Source organism: Nipponia nippon, unplaced genomic scaffold (assembly GCF_047370975.1).
Source record: "Nipponia nippon isolate SJK-2023a ecotype South Korea unplaced genomic scaffold, ASM4737097v1 scaffold_8, whole genome shotgun sequence".
Classification (NCBI taxonomy): Eukaryota; Metazoa; Chordata; class Aves; order Pelecaniformes; family Threskiornithidae; genus Nipponia; species Nipponia nippon.
In genome coordinates, this window is record NW_028262402.1 from 27,434,455 (window position 1) to 27,449,035 (window position 14,581).

Consider the following 14,581-nt stretch of genomic DNA (forward strand, 5'->3'; position numbering starts at 1 on the left):
CAGACTATAGTTTATTACATAAAATCATAGAGTCATTTATGTAGGAAAAGACCCTTAAGATCATCGAGTCCAATGTAAAATATTACATGTTACATAAAAACATATTCTTAACTGTAAGATCTGCTAAATTACACAGGAATCTGAAACATAGAACAAAGGCATGCTCATGAGTCTGCTGTGTTAACAAAGTTAAATCTGCAGCTTCTTTTTGACTCTCAGCTGCTGTGGTGATATTCCCCATTTATTGTCGGTAGCTGCAAGGCAGTGTGTTCATACTGCGTTTGGTAATTAATGTGGAAAAGACAACCTTGGTGAGTAACAAAGTTTAGCTGCATATTTTTTATTTCAGCATTAGATTGGGGAGATGAGAGAAAAGCAAAAATGTATTATAAAATTAATAGTTCCAAGACTCAGGCACTCCAGCAAGAATGTGCAATGGGTGATCACTGTACTTTTAAATTCTCTTGTCATTCAGACTGACAGATATATCAGTATATACAGGATCTTAATTTTCAAGCATTAAGAATTAAATGCTGAAATGCTCAACTTGGAGAAACATTTGATTTCCTAATTGAGTTTTCTACATGTTTTGATTCATGAAAAGTTTATTAATGTTAAGCCCGATTAGACTAATTTGATTAGATTAATTTATGGAGCTGTGGTGCTCATACAATTGCTACTCACAGGCTACCAAGCTAATAATGTTTGAGTAGCATCAGGTGTGTGGCATCTGAAAATAAATTATAACTGTGACTTTGGAATGTGAGCTATTTTGCTTTGCCTGAGAGACAATGCAGTAGCCACTATTATATTGAGGGAAGATTTAAATGAAAAAATGTGACATTCAGCCATTAATTGGTTATACATAGGAAAAAAAAAAAAGCAGAGAGGAGTCTTTGGAAATGAGGTCTGATAAACATTCAGTAAGTGGTTTTAAGTCCAAAAGAAGAAAAGTAAGGGGAAATTATCATTTGGGATTACATGAGGGCTGGATGGATACCCAGGCCTCCCAGCAGTTTTGGGTGATTCAGAGTGCAGTGCCCCGAGCCCCAACAAAGGATAGTTGCAGAGCTAAAGCTTGCTTATTTCTACCCTTTTCCAGTGGCTGACGTAGAAGAGTGTCTGTTTATTTTTGATTCTGGAGAACTCCATAGGCTTTGCTTGAAACTGGCATAGAATTTCCTGTGCACAAAAAGCTAATTTTCCTAATTTGGAAAAAATCAACAATCCTATTATATGAAATTATGATGATACACCAGAAGTATTTCATGAGTTCTGGATTCCTTAGCTATACCACCCAGACCTTGGTCACTGGAGCCAGCCGACAAGCGGATAGCGCTAATAATAGACTGCTGTCTTCAGTGCAGACCAGCCCAGCAGAGGAGACACATACTTACTCATCTATTGACAGAAAGAAATTGTGAGACACAAAAAATATTAGGTTTTGCTCCAGATTTTGGAGGACTGTGTGCTCTCCTGGAGGTAGCCCCGTTATGCATCCCCAGCCTGCCTTTTCCTCCCACTTTCATAGCCCCTGTCCTCCTGGGCCCTCAGCAAACTCCTCATACCGTTGCCTCAATTAACCTTAGGCACTAGCCCTGGCAAGGGTGCCAAGCAGTTTTATTTTCTCACACATGTCTGCAAAGCTTGCTGTGGATGGGGTATTTGGCGAATGTATCAGCTACGTTCTCGTAGGCTGGGCTGAGCACATGAAGATGGAAATGACAAAAAGGCTGGACAAATTTGGGTAGTGTTTCATGGAAACAGCAAAAAGTATGTTCCAGCAAGTCTCAGGTGTCGGCTCAATAGCAAGAGAACATGACAGCATCACAACCAAATGGCTGCTCCTTTTCTTGGTAGTGGTTTTGCTTTGGGTTCTAATTTTTTTTTTTTCTAAAGAGAAAAATGGTAATTTTCTCTGGCTTCATTTTTTGAACACTTGAACCATTTATTTTGAAGTAAAAAAAAAAAAAAAAAAGCTTTGGACTGTGGAAAATTTCAGCTCAAATAAGTTCTACCAAGTTAAGAGCAGCTATGAAAACAGCCTCTAACACTGGGAAGTATTCACAAACTGTAACTTTCTGCAACATTGCCTAGAATAAGTAGTTCATATTGTATCCATAAAAAGTAAAAGAGAAGCTAACAAGTATTTCTTATTGTTGCTTAGATGTTTTTAAAAACGTAGTTTAATTAATGCTGAGCTTTTCTAATAAATGGAGTATGCTAACTTTTTCCTAAGACTGGAAAAATTACTGTGAAACTGACACTTCAGTATTATATCATTATAAATAGTTGATGTTTCTGTAGTTTTAATAAAAATGTTCTGTGAAAGACTTTGAATATGAACACTTGCGTGTACATATAATTATGTAGCCACTTTATAGCTGATGCTATGATAATTTCTGGCTGTTGTACAAAGCTCTCTGCTATCAGATGTATAATCTCTGCGTTAGCTGAAATAGAAAAGCCAACTTTGTTATGTTAAAAAAAAGAAAAAAATTATACCAGTACAGTTATTTTCATTTTTTCATTTGCTCAGATACATTAATAAGTGATCACATTTTTAATGGCATGTTCAGTTAAAACATTTTTAATTCTGAAACAATTTTTAATTAATAATGGTTTTTAACCACTTTTTTTTACAAAAATGTCTTAACTTTATAACCTCTACTAAAAAGCTAGGAAGCATTTTGCAGAAAACTGCTATTTCCCATCATTCAAGGAAAAAAAACAAAACTGAAAGCTTGAGGCACTTCCATAGGATTTCATTTTTTGTTTTACATTATCCTTTGTCTTTCTTGTAACCCCCCCCTTCTCTTTGGATTTATATAACTGGCTATTTTTGACCATGCTTTCTTAGTCTTCTTTTCTCTCAAGACTTTCTACCTCCTACCTGTCTTTCTGGCATGTGTACAAAATTCCATCCAGGGATTTTAATGAACTGAACAATAATGTAAGATTTCTATCTGTGCATAAAATCTGCCTGAATGAATACACACAATGCATGAATATCTGCCTGAAAACGTTAAGGATTTTTTAAAAAAAGAATTTATTATATCATGCTTATCCCTGGTGGCTTTTATGGAGTGGGGTGAGGGTTGTGCTAGGCAAGGTTTGAGCAGCCCAGCAGGAGGTGGGCTGCCCCTCTCTCACCCACTCCCAGGCGTAAGAAGGGACCTCTATCCCCGGACCAGCCCTCTTCGTGAGGCCCGATATCCCTTCCATCCCTCCCTCATAGCCATGAAAGCTTCCCTTCGCTCCTTCTTTCTCCCCTCAATGGCTTTCCCATCCTCTCAGGCAGCCGACATGGCCTCTTAGCTCTGCCCCCTCAGTTGCATCCCTCGGCATAGCACAGCAGCCTGGGTGGAGCCCTCTGTCCCCTGCGCTGACCCCAAGGCACTGGCAGCCCATTGCTGAAGCCCTCTCTGGGATGCCTCCTACCAGTTTTATTGCTACCTGGATACAGCAGCAATTATAATGTCATTTTCAGGTGGTGGACTCTTCCCAGACCTTTTTGGAGCTGGCTTGTGTGTACTTACTCAGCGTGTCATGGCAGGAGGAGGAAGGATAAAATCAAAGAAGAATTTTGCTTTCCTCTGATAGCAGGGGAAATAGGGAGCTGCTTGTTAGAGGCTCTTCAGACGCCTTGTTGGCCCTGCTGTTTCTCCTTGGGGATGTTGGAGGAGGGCAATTTATTAGACATTCATAACACACTGAGAGGTATAACTTGCCTTAAAAAAAAAGGGGTGGGGAGGCAGACTCATAATGATTTCTTTGGTGAGCGAGAAGCTGGAATGCTGCATGGCCAGGTCCGTGTTCCCATATGTTGAAATTAGTTTTCTGAAGTTTTTTTTCCAATTCTTCAGTAACCCTGGTTGTAACAGAGATGTTTCTGTTAAAAATATCTGACACTCAGCAAAACAGGCCTGCAGCCTTTCTTGGATTGCCAGCTGACTCATCTGATTTTAAGATTTCATCCCAACAACCTATGAAAGCAGAGGGAGAATTTACAAAGATGTCATTTGAGTAAATTGAAAGAGAGAGTTTGTAGGTAGAAGTAATATTAGATCATCTGTTTGAAGTTACATTTGGTAATCAGAGGATTATGCCTGGTTATACCACCAGGGACAATGCTCTGTTGCTTGCAGAAATTCAGGACGTAGATGTCCGTGTTTAGCTTTGCTCCTTTGACTGTTTTATGCAGTTTACTGTAGTAAGAGCCATCCTGCCACCCATGTCTATACTTCTGTGTGTGACTACTGTCAGCAACAGTATTTGGTACACTGAAACCTTTTCTAAATATGTAAAGCAATAATAAATATGTAAATGCCTGTGATACCATCAAACCACAGCAGCATGTAGTGTTACCTAATGAGAACCCTGTCGCAGTTTTATATGTTTGATTCTTTCGTACATGTTTGCTAGTGAGGGCTGTGTGTTTTTGTTGTTATAGGAGTGATGGAGGATGATTCTGTGAAGGAAAGGAAGGCAATACCATTTTCTGTTGATTTTATCCACTTACTTACTTAAATAATTGAATGTGGTATATTTTAGCAAGGACATAGCTCAGCTAGGAGCTCTGACACCCACTTAAGGCAATGCCTAGTGAGGAGAACAACTTGGTTCGTGATTCAATGAAGGCGTATGCTTAAACCCGATTGATGTCCTCCCTCTTTCTTGCATTTAAATGTTTTTTAAATACTTTGCATTAAAAACATCCTCCTTTCATGGTAACATCAGAATATACGTTTAAAACATTATTTGGACTATGTTTTAGAGACAGACTTTGAAGCCTGACTTTTGTGTTTAATAATACTGATTTTATAATCCGTTGTGGAAATAATTGCAATAGGCTAAAAATATGGTTGTTGTTTACAAGTTGCTGTTTGACAAACAACTTGCTTTTCTCTAGTTTGTCACAAACACGAAGTCCATTTGCAACTGTGTTTTTTTTAATGACATTTCAATGAATTGTTTTATCTGTTACCTGGCATAAAATGGTGTCTCAAATCCTATGATTGATATTAACAAATTCATTATTTAGTAGAATCAGTAGAATAAAGACCAACTGTTATTTTTTACTGATCTTAGACATTGAATCCAGAGTTTCAGTTCACAATGTACTTTTTTAGGAACTAGCAGATAAACATTCAAATCAAACACAGCACAATTGCTCTGTTCAGTAAATGTGTCTTTAAGTACATTTTTTTAGGGATTCTGTTATGTGCTGCTTTTCAGATAAAAAGCACAAAAGTAAATGCTATTTGTTAATATTTATCGAAGTTGTATGCTAGATATAAGGGAATCTTGCTTTTGGGGTCTGTTGTTACACTCAATGAGCATCTGGTAGCAAAATTCACGGGCCATATCCCTGGTGAGTGTAAATTGTCATAGGTCCATTGACTTCAACTGAGCTATGACTATTTATACAAATTCCCCTGCCTGTTAGTTTTTGACTTTTTAACACCAGACTCCCTTTCTTTTCTGATACTATTTATTACATTCCTTTAGTGTATGGGAAAAGTTTTTACATCCTTCTTGTATTTTAGTGAAGTCTCTGTTTGAGGTGTTAACTACTTTGATGGGTATTTTCTGATATCCCAGGAGTGCTGATCTTTAGACGCGAGTGAAGATGTGCAAACAAATGATTTTACGTGCCGGAAAGGTGGGTTATTTGGAGATAAACCTTTGGTCAGAGAACAAAACTGTTTGTTCAGAGCATGGAAACAGGTATGGCAGGAAGCCTGCACCCTCCTCCTGTGACATTGGCGCAGGGTGCCTTCATCCAGGCAGGGGCCTGATGCAGCAGTGAAGTTGTCTCTGCCATCCTTTTGCTTCTTGGCTTCAGCAGGCAGGACATAGATGTGCAGGTGTGGGGTTTCTGGTGGTTTGTGGGTTGGTTTTTTTTTTTTGGAGGGGGGGTGTGTTCCTGTACACCTGGGTTTTGGAAACTTTGGTAAAACTTCCAACCCATTTGTGCATGTTACTGAATTTCTGCCCTGTATGGGCAGAAGTTATGGGGGGCAGATGTCAGGAGCACCTGGCATTAGCCCAGCCCTTCCCGATGGATGAATAGTAATAGTTCAGGCAATACTGGTTTTGAAAAATCCCATTCTTTTTCTCCATCAGATATTTATACCCCAGTCCTGTTGCCTTGAATGTCAGTAGTAAAACTTCCATTGATCTCCTGTGCACAGCAGGAGGCCTATGAGAAGGAGCAATTTTATAGCCTATTGTAACTATTACTTTAAAAGACAACACCCTTGACAAATTTTAATTCATGGTGAAACAAGAAATAGAGTGTTTTATCTGATATTTTTCCTGAAATGTAAATATACAAACCTGACCGGAAAGTACTAAGCATTTTTCTATAGTAACATTAATGTAAATTCACTATGCTTTTGACAGGAGGCAAATTTTATAGATGTGATATGGCATATGACAAGGGTAGTATGTTTCTCTTCTCTCAGATCTTCTCTGTGACCTGTTTCAGTGGGAGGGAGTGAATATTTGGAGACGTGAACTCATTTTAGCCATCGAAAAGTGATCCCCTTGTGAGTTGAGTTCGCTCCCCAGCACTATGATATGATACATGTCAAGAGTAAGGGTAATAAATTACAACGGCTGTAGTGCCAGATTGTAAGAGGTCCTGATTTTGAGATGCAGTATAAACAAACCATGAATACATCTGTATTTTAAAAACAGAAATTCCTGACTTTTTTTACTGCAGTGCTTTATAATGCCTTTCCCACAAGTCAGAGTGATTTGCCTCTCTTTGATTAAACATAAACCCTTTATTCCTTTAATTCGTTGTATTGCAGGTCATTTAACTTGTGTGCTTTATGTTTATGAAGTAACCACACACTGGGCCAAGTAAACTCATAATCTGAAATACGATGCCTGTCCTTTCCCCTCTGATCTTACTGTCAATTATAATTGTCCTCTTTACACAGCTTCTGCCATAAGTTTTCAAGCTGTAGCTATCAAAAACTCTGAGACTTTCCCACAGGACGAGTGCCCATATACCAAATGTCGTACTTCTCTACCCATAACAAATAGGATGACATAAATAATTTGTCCTTTACTTCATCTGTCACCATCTAACTGTGGTTTTCTGTGCATTTTTCCTTGCTTTACCACTCTGCTTGTAACGGAATATGAAGGGGAGTCCCAATATTCTCTCTCAGTGTTTACCAGTTTTTACTTAAAAGCTGGACAATATGAAAGACGGTCAAAACTTCAAGTCTGTTATTTGTTGTGGGAAAATTTATAGGAAATTTTAACTGCACTTAGTTTGGTTGTGGGAAACTGCTCTAACGAAGTTTCTACTGTCTTTTTAAAAACTAACCTCTGGAATATCCTGTTATATTCTATGAATTGGCTTAGGATTTTTTACTTTGGTAAAGTGTAAGCTGAGGATGTATCCCTCCAAATAACTTGTAAATTTATTATTTGAATATATTAAAATAAATCATACTGAAATTATAATTTTAAGTAACATTTTTGTTCATTTTATTACAAGGGTAGATTGGTAGTGTCTTATTAAATGAGTTGGGTTTTTTAATGTATTCAATCAAAAAAGTTTTTCTTTCTGGGTTACTTTTTATGGCTGATGCACAGTGTTGTGTCTCTTCTATTTTCAGGAAAATAGATTTAACTTACAAGTTTCTGTTGTCTGTGTAAGTTAAGTTTGCGGGATACAACCAGGAAAAAGATATCTTACTAGCAAATAAATATGTAGTACCTCTCAACTCTGCTTTCAGAATTCCCTTCATGAAGCCTTGCTAGATTGTTATGCCTTTGTGTGTTTTCTCTATCTTTCAGCAAAACCACTAGGTCTGCGCTCACTGTATTTTCACCAAATACATACTGAAAGCTTTCATCAGACTTAATGTGCTTCACAAGGTGATTTTAGTATTGAACAGAGTTTCCATGGTTGTCTTTTATTTACTGGGACTTTTTTGTTTCATATGCCCTCTGGACTGTTCAGCTGTGACAGTTGCATACAATAGATTGTGTTACATAGATATCATATAGTGTATTGTGCCCAGATGCATTCTTTCAGCATTTCAGATTTTCCATTAAGAAAAGTCTCTTTGTTTCCTAGGTATTTTCTTTTGTAGTCTTTTGTTCGGTGTTCTTTCGGTGTCACATGTGAAATTAAAGTAATGCTTCATGGGAGGGTGGGGGTGGCAACGTTCAGTATGCTTTTGCAGCACATGCAGTATGCCTAGAAATGTCTCCGTGTACTCCTAGAGGAGATATCTACCTTATGGAAGTCTTGCATGAACTCCATCTAGATAGATTCCTGTTCATGCATGCTGGGTTTTATTGCTATTCAGAGGCACCTGGTTCTTCCAGTGCTTCCTTTATAGACCCAGATGTCCCTCAAAGTTATGGTTTCTGTCAGTGGGAGGAGCCTCAACTGGCACCATACCACTGAACCTGAATCTTTCTTTTACATTGCTTGTTTGGTTAATTCACCATTTCATACAGACTTTCTCTGCCCACAAACCCAAAGGCAGACTGTGTTTAATCAGTCAGTGCAGTGCATGTGTGATAAGGAACTTGTAAATATCTTATCAGTGCTTGGTTCTTCAAGAAGTTTCCAGACCTGGTAAGCCCAGTCAATCTTAAAGACACCTCATGTTGTACATAAAAGTAGTATCAGTGTTTCAGGTTTATTTGTGTGTGACCAAAATAAAAGGTTCTCCTATTTTAGCTTTATATTAGAAAGGCTCATTCTTAAATTTATTGTTCTGGCAGAAGATCACTTTATGGGTCTGGAAAACTAATGGCATTCATCCTAAGAAATGGAGGTTGGGGTTTTAGGAACAGAGGGTCTGTTTATTCAGATTCTTTATGATTTTATTTTTAAATCCAAGCTCTGGTCAGACATCTGACAAGTAGTTGGGAGGAGAGTTCTCTCAGTAGGAGAATATACCTTACCTAGACTCTAATGGAGTGCTCAGAAAATTCATATTGCAGGTGTGCTGTCTTTGAGACTGCCCTCCAGCAAAGGTGAAAAAAGGTCAACACTTAGGATGTTCCTGACTCTGTTTCGTAAAAAAAAACAGTTTTATAAAAATGGAAGAAAAATACCAGTGAGAAAAGGTAATGCCATCTTGAAACATTCAGAAGGAAACAATAAAGAACAAAGGTAGGAAAGTACCTATGGCCATTAGCTTGTAAGATTCTGCAAGTGGAACAAACTGAACTCTTCTGGATTCCTCTTGTGGAGTCAGATTTCTGCTTTTACCAGGGTTCTTGATCAGAGCAGACTTTACAGCACAAGCAGCAGGAAATTGAAGAGTCAGTATTTCTGCCTATTTTGAGCAGCTTTTAACTCTCGCTCTGATCAGCAGCTGAATTGCTGGCATATGGTTTGGAGCATGAATCAAAGCCACATGTGGTTCCAAAGACTCCTGTTTGAACTGAGCATGATGCTACTCCTGTGCTGTTTTATCAGATTCCCCCCCAGCCTGATTTTTGCTGCTGATGTTTTACCATGTGTTGAGTGTACATGTAGCCGAGGGAAAGAGTTATCTCTAAGTAGACTCTAGTGCAGCCACTTCTGCAGCTTTGTTGAAATCAACTATATTCTTAAGAAGACTAATGTAATTTTGTCCTCTCAATCACTAGTACTAGTCAAACTGTATTCACTGAGTTGCCTGACCTGACAAAGATGCACGTAGAATAACAGCCCAGCTTCTGTCAGAGTATCTGACATCAGGTTACTGTTTACTTTTGCTTGCATCCATGGTAATGGTCATATCCAGTTTAGTTTAATCGGCAGTTGACTATAACATGGGAGAGCGGAGCATATGTGTGTATCTATAGTATCTAAGCTGTATTTAGAAGTTCTTGACAGAAATAAATAAACTGAGCTAAGTAAGAGATCACACTGTTATTGTCACCAAACCCATGCTGTTTGGAGTGCTATTTTTTATAGATTTTTTTTTTTTTTTGTGCTGGCAAAAGAGCCCTGCACTGAGAATTGAAGTGTGAGGTACAGTTTCAGTTAGATACATTGCAGACTTTGCTCTGCAAGATAGGGGTATGAATTTACTCTTGAGAAGGACGTCAAATAGGGATTTCATGTTCATTCAGCTCCTTATGGGAATTACTGACTTCCTAGTGAGGTGGTCAAGGATCATAAAGCAGGCACAGACAAAATGCTTTGATATTTTTGTTGCTTCAGGCATGATGCAATTGTTGCAAAATTGGAAGTTTTGATATGAGAGTGAAAGAATTTCACTGCAGGAATTAATTGATTGTGGAAGACTCCTCCTTTATGTCATCCACCATAATAAAAAACTTGTATGTCTTTGTGGAAGCAGAACTTGTTTCAGAGTTTGTAGACAAAATGTTGCTTTATGAATATTTAACAGTCTTACTATGATGAGAAATAAAGGCCAGATCTGGACAACAACTGCATGAGACACTTCATATCACCATGGTTTATCTAGCAGCTGTGTGATGGATCAGGCCCTGTTAAGTCATTGTCTTTCTGGGAGGAAAGGGGGAGATGCTGCTTGAGTGGTGACCAGCTTTTGGCTACACTATATGGACTGTCCTGCCCAGCTTTCCACTGCCAAAGAGTTTATACTTTAAGAAATACTAGTAACATTTCCTTGAAGAGATGAGCTTTATCAGGGAGGCACAGCAGAGGAAAAACGAAAAGAGGTTCCTAAGACAGAATAAGATATTGGAAATAATGGGTTGCGCTCGTCACTGCATAGGTGTTGGGTGATGTGCTCATCATGGCTAGCTGTTTTCAAGCAGCAGGTTTTCGTGCTGATTTGGCCCAGCTGGAGTTATGTGGTTTTACATGTATTCACTAACAGTTTTGTCCTACTTATGTGGCACACTAAGGAAGGATGAAGGTATTTGTAAGAGAAGTGGAAACATGGGTGACCAAAACAGGTATTGATATCCGAAGATAACCAAGTACAAAGTGCAGAAGAGTATTGAAATAATACTTCCAAGATCACTGGTATAGGAGAGGTCCCTCAGACTTTTGAACTGGCTGTTTAGTTACAAAAGCTGATTAAGCTTTTGGGTGTTCTAGTATTACTCTAAAGTCATGGTTTTCTAGGTTACATTTTATGCCTTTTTTGGTCCATCGTGCAGCGAATGATGTGATGTGAATCCATCAGGCTAGTGAATCCTAGCACGGAGGCCATGCCCTACCAGAGGAAACACACAGCATACTGGATATTAACTCTGAGAATGCTCTCACTCTGAAGCTCCTTTTCAGTGCTCAGACAGTTATGATCTACAGATCAGCTCTGTATTATTTACTGGGGCTTTGGGGATGATGCGTTGAACTGAGCCTTTAGGCTAGTGTTTTTATGCCAAAATATTTATGTTGATGTCCAGGGAGTAAAATTTGGCCCAAAACCTCATTGAATTGAAAAGCATATTAAAATACATGTTGGAAGTGGGATTTGGCATTGACTCTGACTAAAGAGATGAGGAAAAGAGGTTAAAACCTTGATTACTTTTTATTCTGTTTACTTAATTCAGAGTTCAAAATTATTCCATGTTTTAATTAAAGCTTGGCAAAGTCTTTTCTGCTGTTCATTACAGGAAATGAAGAAAGGGAGAGAGAGGTGGGAGAAGAGAACCGTTTGCCTAATTGTACTGGGTGCAGCTAGATGCCAAAAATGCATCGGGACATGTAACAAGATCTATGTTGCTGTCTCAGTCTAACAGCTTTTTAATAGATTCATCTGTCAAATCCTATTACTATTAGCATATGATTTTTAAATTAATCTTGGGTTTTGGTTTACTTCTTTCTCTAATGAGCTATTTACAGGGTGCCTCATTAATACTTCTAAGGTAGCATAGAGAGAATTGGAGGAGAAAGCTGCACCTGGGGAATGGAACAATTTCAGATTTACAGTCTTTTGGGCTTTTCTCCTTTTATAAGAATGTATTTTGTAAAAATTCATTGGGGACAGCTAGACTTCCGCTTATAAAATTCTAACCTGTCTTTTGCAGAGAAGATTACCATGAAGACGGGTTCTGTCAGCCATACAGGGGAATTGCGTGTGCACGAATCATTGGAAACAGGACCATTTATGTGGACTCCCTCCAGATGCAAGGGGAAATTGAAAACCGAATTACTGGTAAGCTTATACATCTCTGTAACAGGGCAAAAAACATTCATGAAAGTATCCAATTCAGGTATAAATAGTGCTATCATCCTTTTCAGTTTTATCGGTCAATGACTAAGACATCTTTATATTGAGGTTTAGAGGAGCTGAGCCAGTTTCCCACTTATGCAGTTAGCAAAATTTGGAGCAAGGAAGATGAATATCTGCTGTCATGTGTAGAAGCTCTTTCCACATCCTTAAGTAAAATGTCAGAGCACTGGCTTTTTAACAGCTTGTAGTTTATACTGGAGCTTTTTGGATGATGGATCCAAATAGAAGATTTTTTAAAAAATCAGTTTGTGATGTAACAAAAAATAGCTGGTTTTTTATTTTCTTGAAAAATGTGTGGTGTCTTTTCCCTTGGTTTCCCTCCCCTATTGCTTAACCATGTCAGAGTCCAGATTTCACATTCATTTATGTAAAACAAGAGTCGACCTTCCTGTGCTCTGCCCCTGCTGATTCTTTCTCTGATCATTGTTTTGGTACAGAGTCACAAATATGCATCCAAAACTTTAATGACTTTTAATGGGCTGTACATCAACATGGGTTTTCTTCACTGGACCTCAGTTAGCTGACATTAGCAGCTGTGACTCTGATGTACACACATAGAGCAAGCAAATGAATTGGTGGAAAAGAGCAAACTGTTTATCATAATATATGGCCAATTAACTCAGTCCAGCAGGAGCTTATTTTCATCTGGCCAGATATGGCTAACTAGTTAAATCTGCAATTTTAACATAACTAGATGCCAAAAAGAGTTTGACTTCATTTGTCAGCTCTGTCTCCTTAGAGATATCACTTTAAAGGCTCATTGTCAAGCCAGAAATCCAGGTCAGGTTTTTTTCTGTTCTTGAGATGGTAATCAGATTCTGGGACTGGCAAAATCCAGGTTCTGACCTTTCCTTGTGCTATTACAACTCATTCCTCTCCCTCCTATCTCCTGTACTCTGTTGTAATTCCAGCCTCTTTTACCATTATGTCATTAATTAGTATATACTATTGATACCATTTTTTTCTGCAACATAATCTCTGTCCTGTTGGGATGTTTTTCAGCAATATGGAAATGTTCAGCTATCTGAAATGATTAAATTTGTAACTCCATGAATTAAGTTCATAATGTCTTTCTGAAAAAAAAAACACAAAACAACAACAACAACAACAACAAAACAAAACAAAAAACAAAACAAAAAACCACAAAAACAAAAAAAAACCCACTCAACCAAAAATCTGTGATATCTTCCAGAAAATGTTTATTGATCAAGTTATACTTCTTTCTGGAATATAGAAAATGGACATCCATGGCCTGGCTGATGGATCCCTAATATCACTGATTGTCAGTTATATTTTGGAGGCTGGGGACTGGGACTCTGTCCTGGAGTTAAGGAGAATTTCTAATGGAACCGTTCTTTTTTAGGAAAACTCTGTGAACTACCATGTAGAGCTGCCCAGTGCCTAGCTAGGCAGTAATGATAATCCATTAATAATATGGCATTTTCGAACTATATACATCTGAAGGACATACCAAATGCCTTATGCAAAATAACCCTGAGAATTTAACAGCATACTTACGAGTCTTCTTATATGCAAAACAAGTATTGCAAGACTGGGTGTTCTCTGTCCAAATGACAGGGTATTTTTGAAATTGCGGTAACTTGTTAGATAAAAAAAATCTGCTGTATAACTGCTGCTGAGTTTTTGCTTATACTTTTGCCCGTGTTTCCTAAGTGCAGTTTTTGGTGGTAGGTCTTTGTGCTCAGAGCTGTAGGGCGTTCAGGGAAGGCTGTGCATGGGAAATGGTGACACCTACCGCCCGACACCTAGAACATTTAACAAGGTTACAGGCGACATCCATGGGGAATTTTCATTCTGGATTTTCATTTCCCTGCTGTGCTGATGTGTGAAATACATTCCCTCTGTCTCTACGGCCCCTGGTGCTGTTTGGTCCTGGCCATGTGGTTAGGTGAGAATTGCAGCCTTCTATTAAAAAAAGAAGGGCATTTTTGGAGAAAAACTTGAGACATGACTTGAAAGACTGGAAGGCCAACAATAAAGAGTGCATGGACCTGACCCCTGACCTGTGGATATGTGTGGCTAGCAATGTCTTTGCTGTGCTGTTTAATATCTGTTTAATAACTAAAAAAATAAACCCCTTAGATGCCACCACACAGTGCTGCTGGCTTTTGCGCTTCCCATCAAAATAAGGACATGATTGTGAATTATGCACTCTTTGCACATGCTGATCTAAATTCTGTAACGCCTTCACAAAAATCAGTGTTTTGTTTCAAACAGTCGACAGTGACCACTTCACTCCTCCAGGTTTATTTTTTCCCTGTTAGTCTTCAGGACAAGCACATGTCACAGCTGTCATCTGAGGCCTGATATCATGTTTGCATGCAGTGTTCCCTATATGACTGATAAAC

The 14,581-nt window shown here is 38.4% G+C and overlaps 1 protein-coding gene across 1 annotated transcript in view; it reads left to right on the top strand.

Moving 5' to 3' along the window:
• Positions 1-14,581, top strand: part of ROR2 (ROR family WNT receptor 2) — a 156,861-nt gene that overhangs the window by 131,990 nt on the left and 10,290 nt on the right. The window contains exon 5 of the mRNA XM_087742483.1: positions 12,007-12,134. Within this exon, the coding sequence (XP_087598609.1) occupies positions 12,007-12,134 (128 nt within the window). The remainder of the gene's footprint in view (positions 1-12,006; positions 12,135-14,581) is intronic.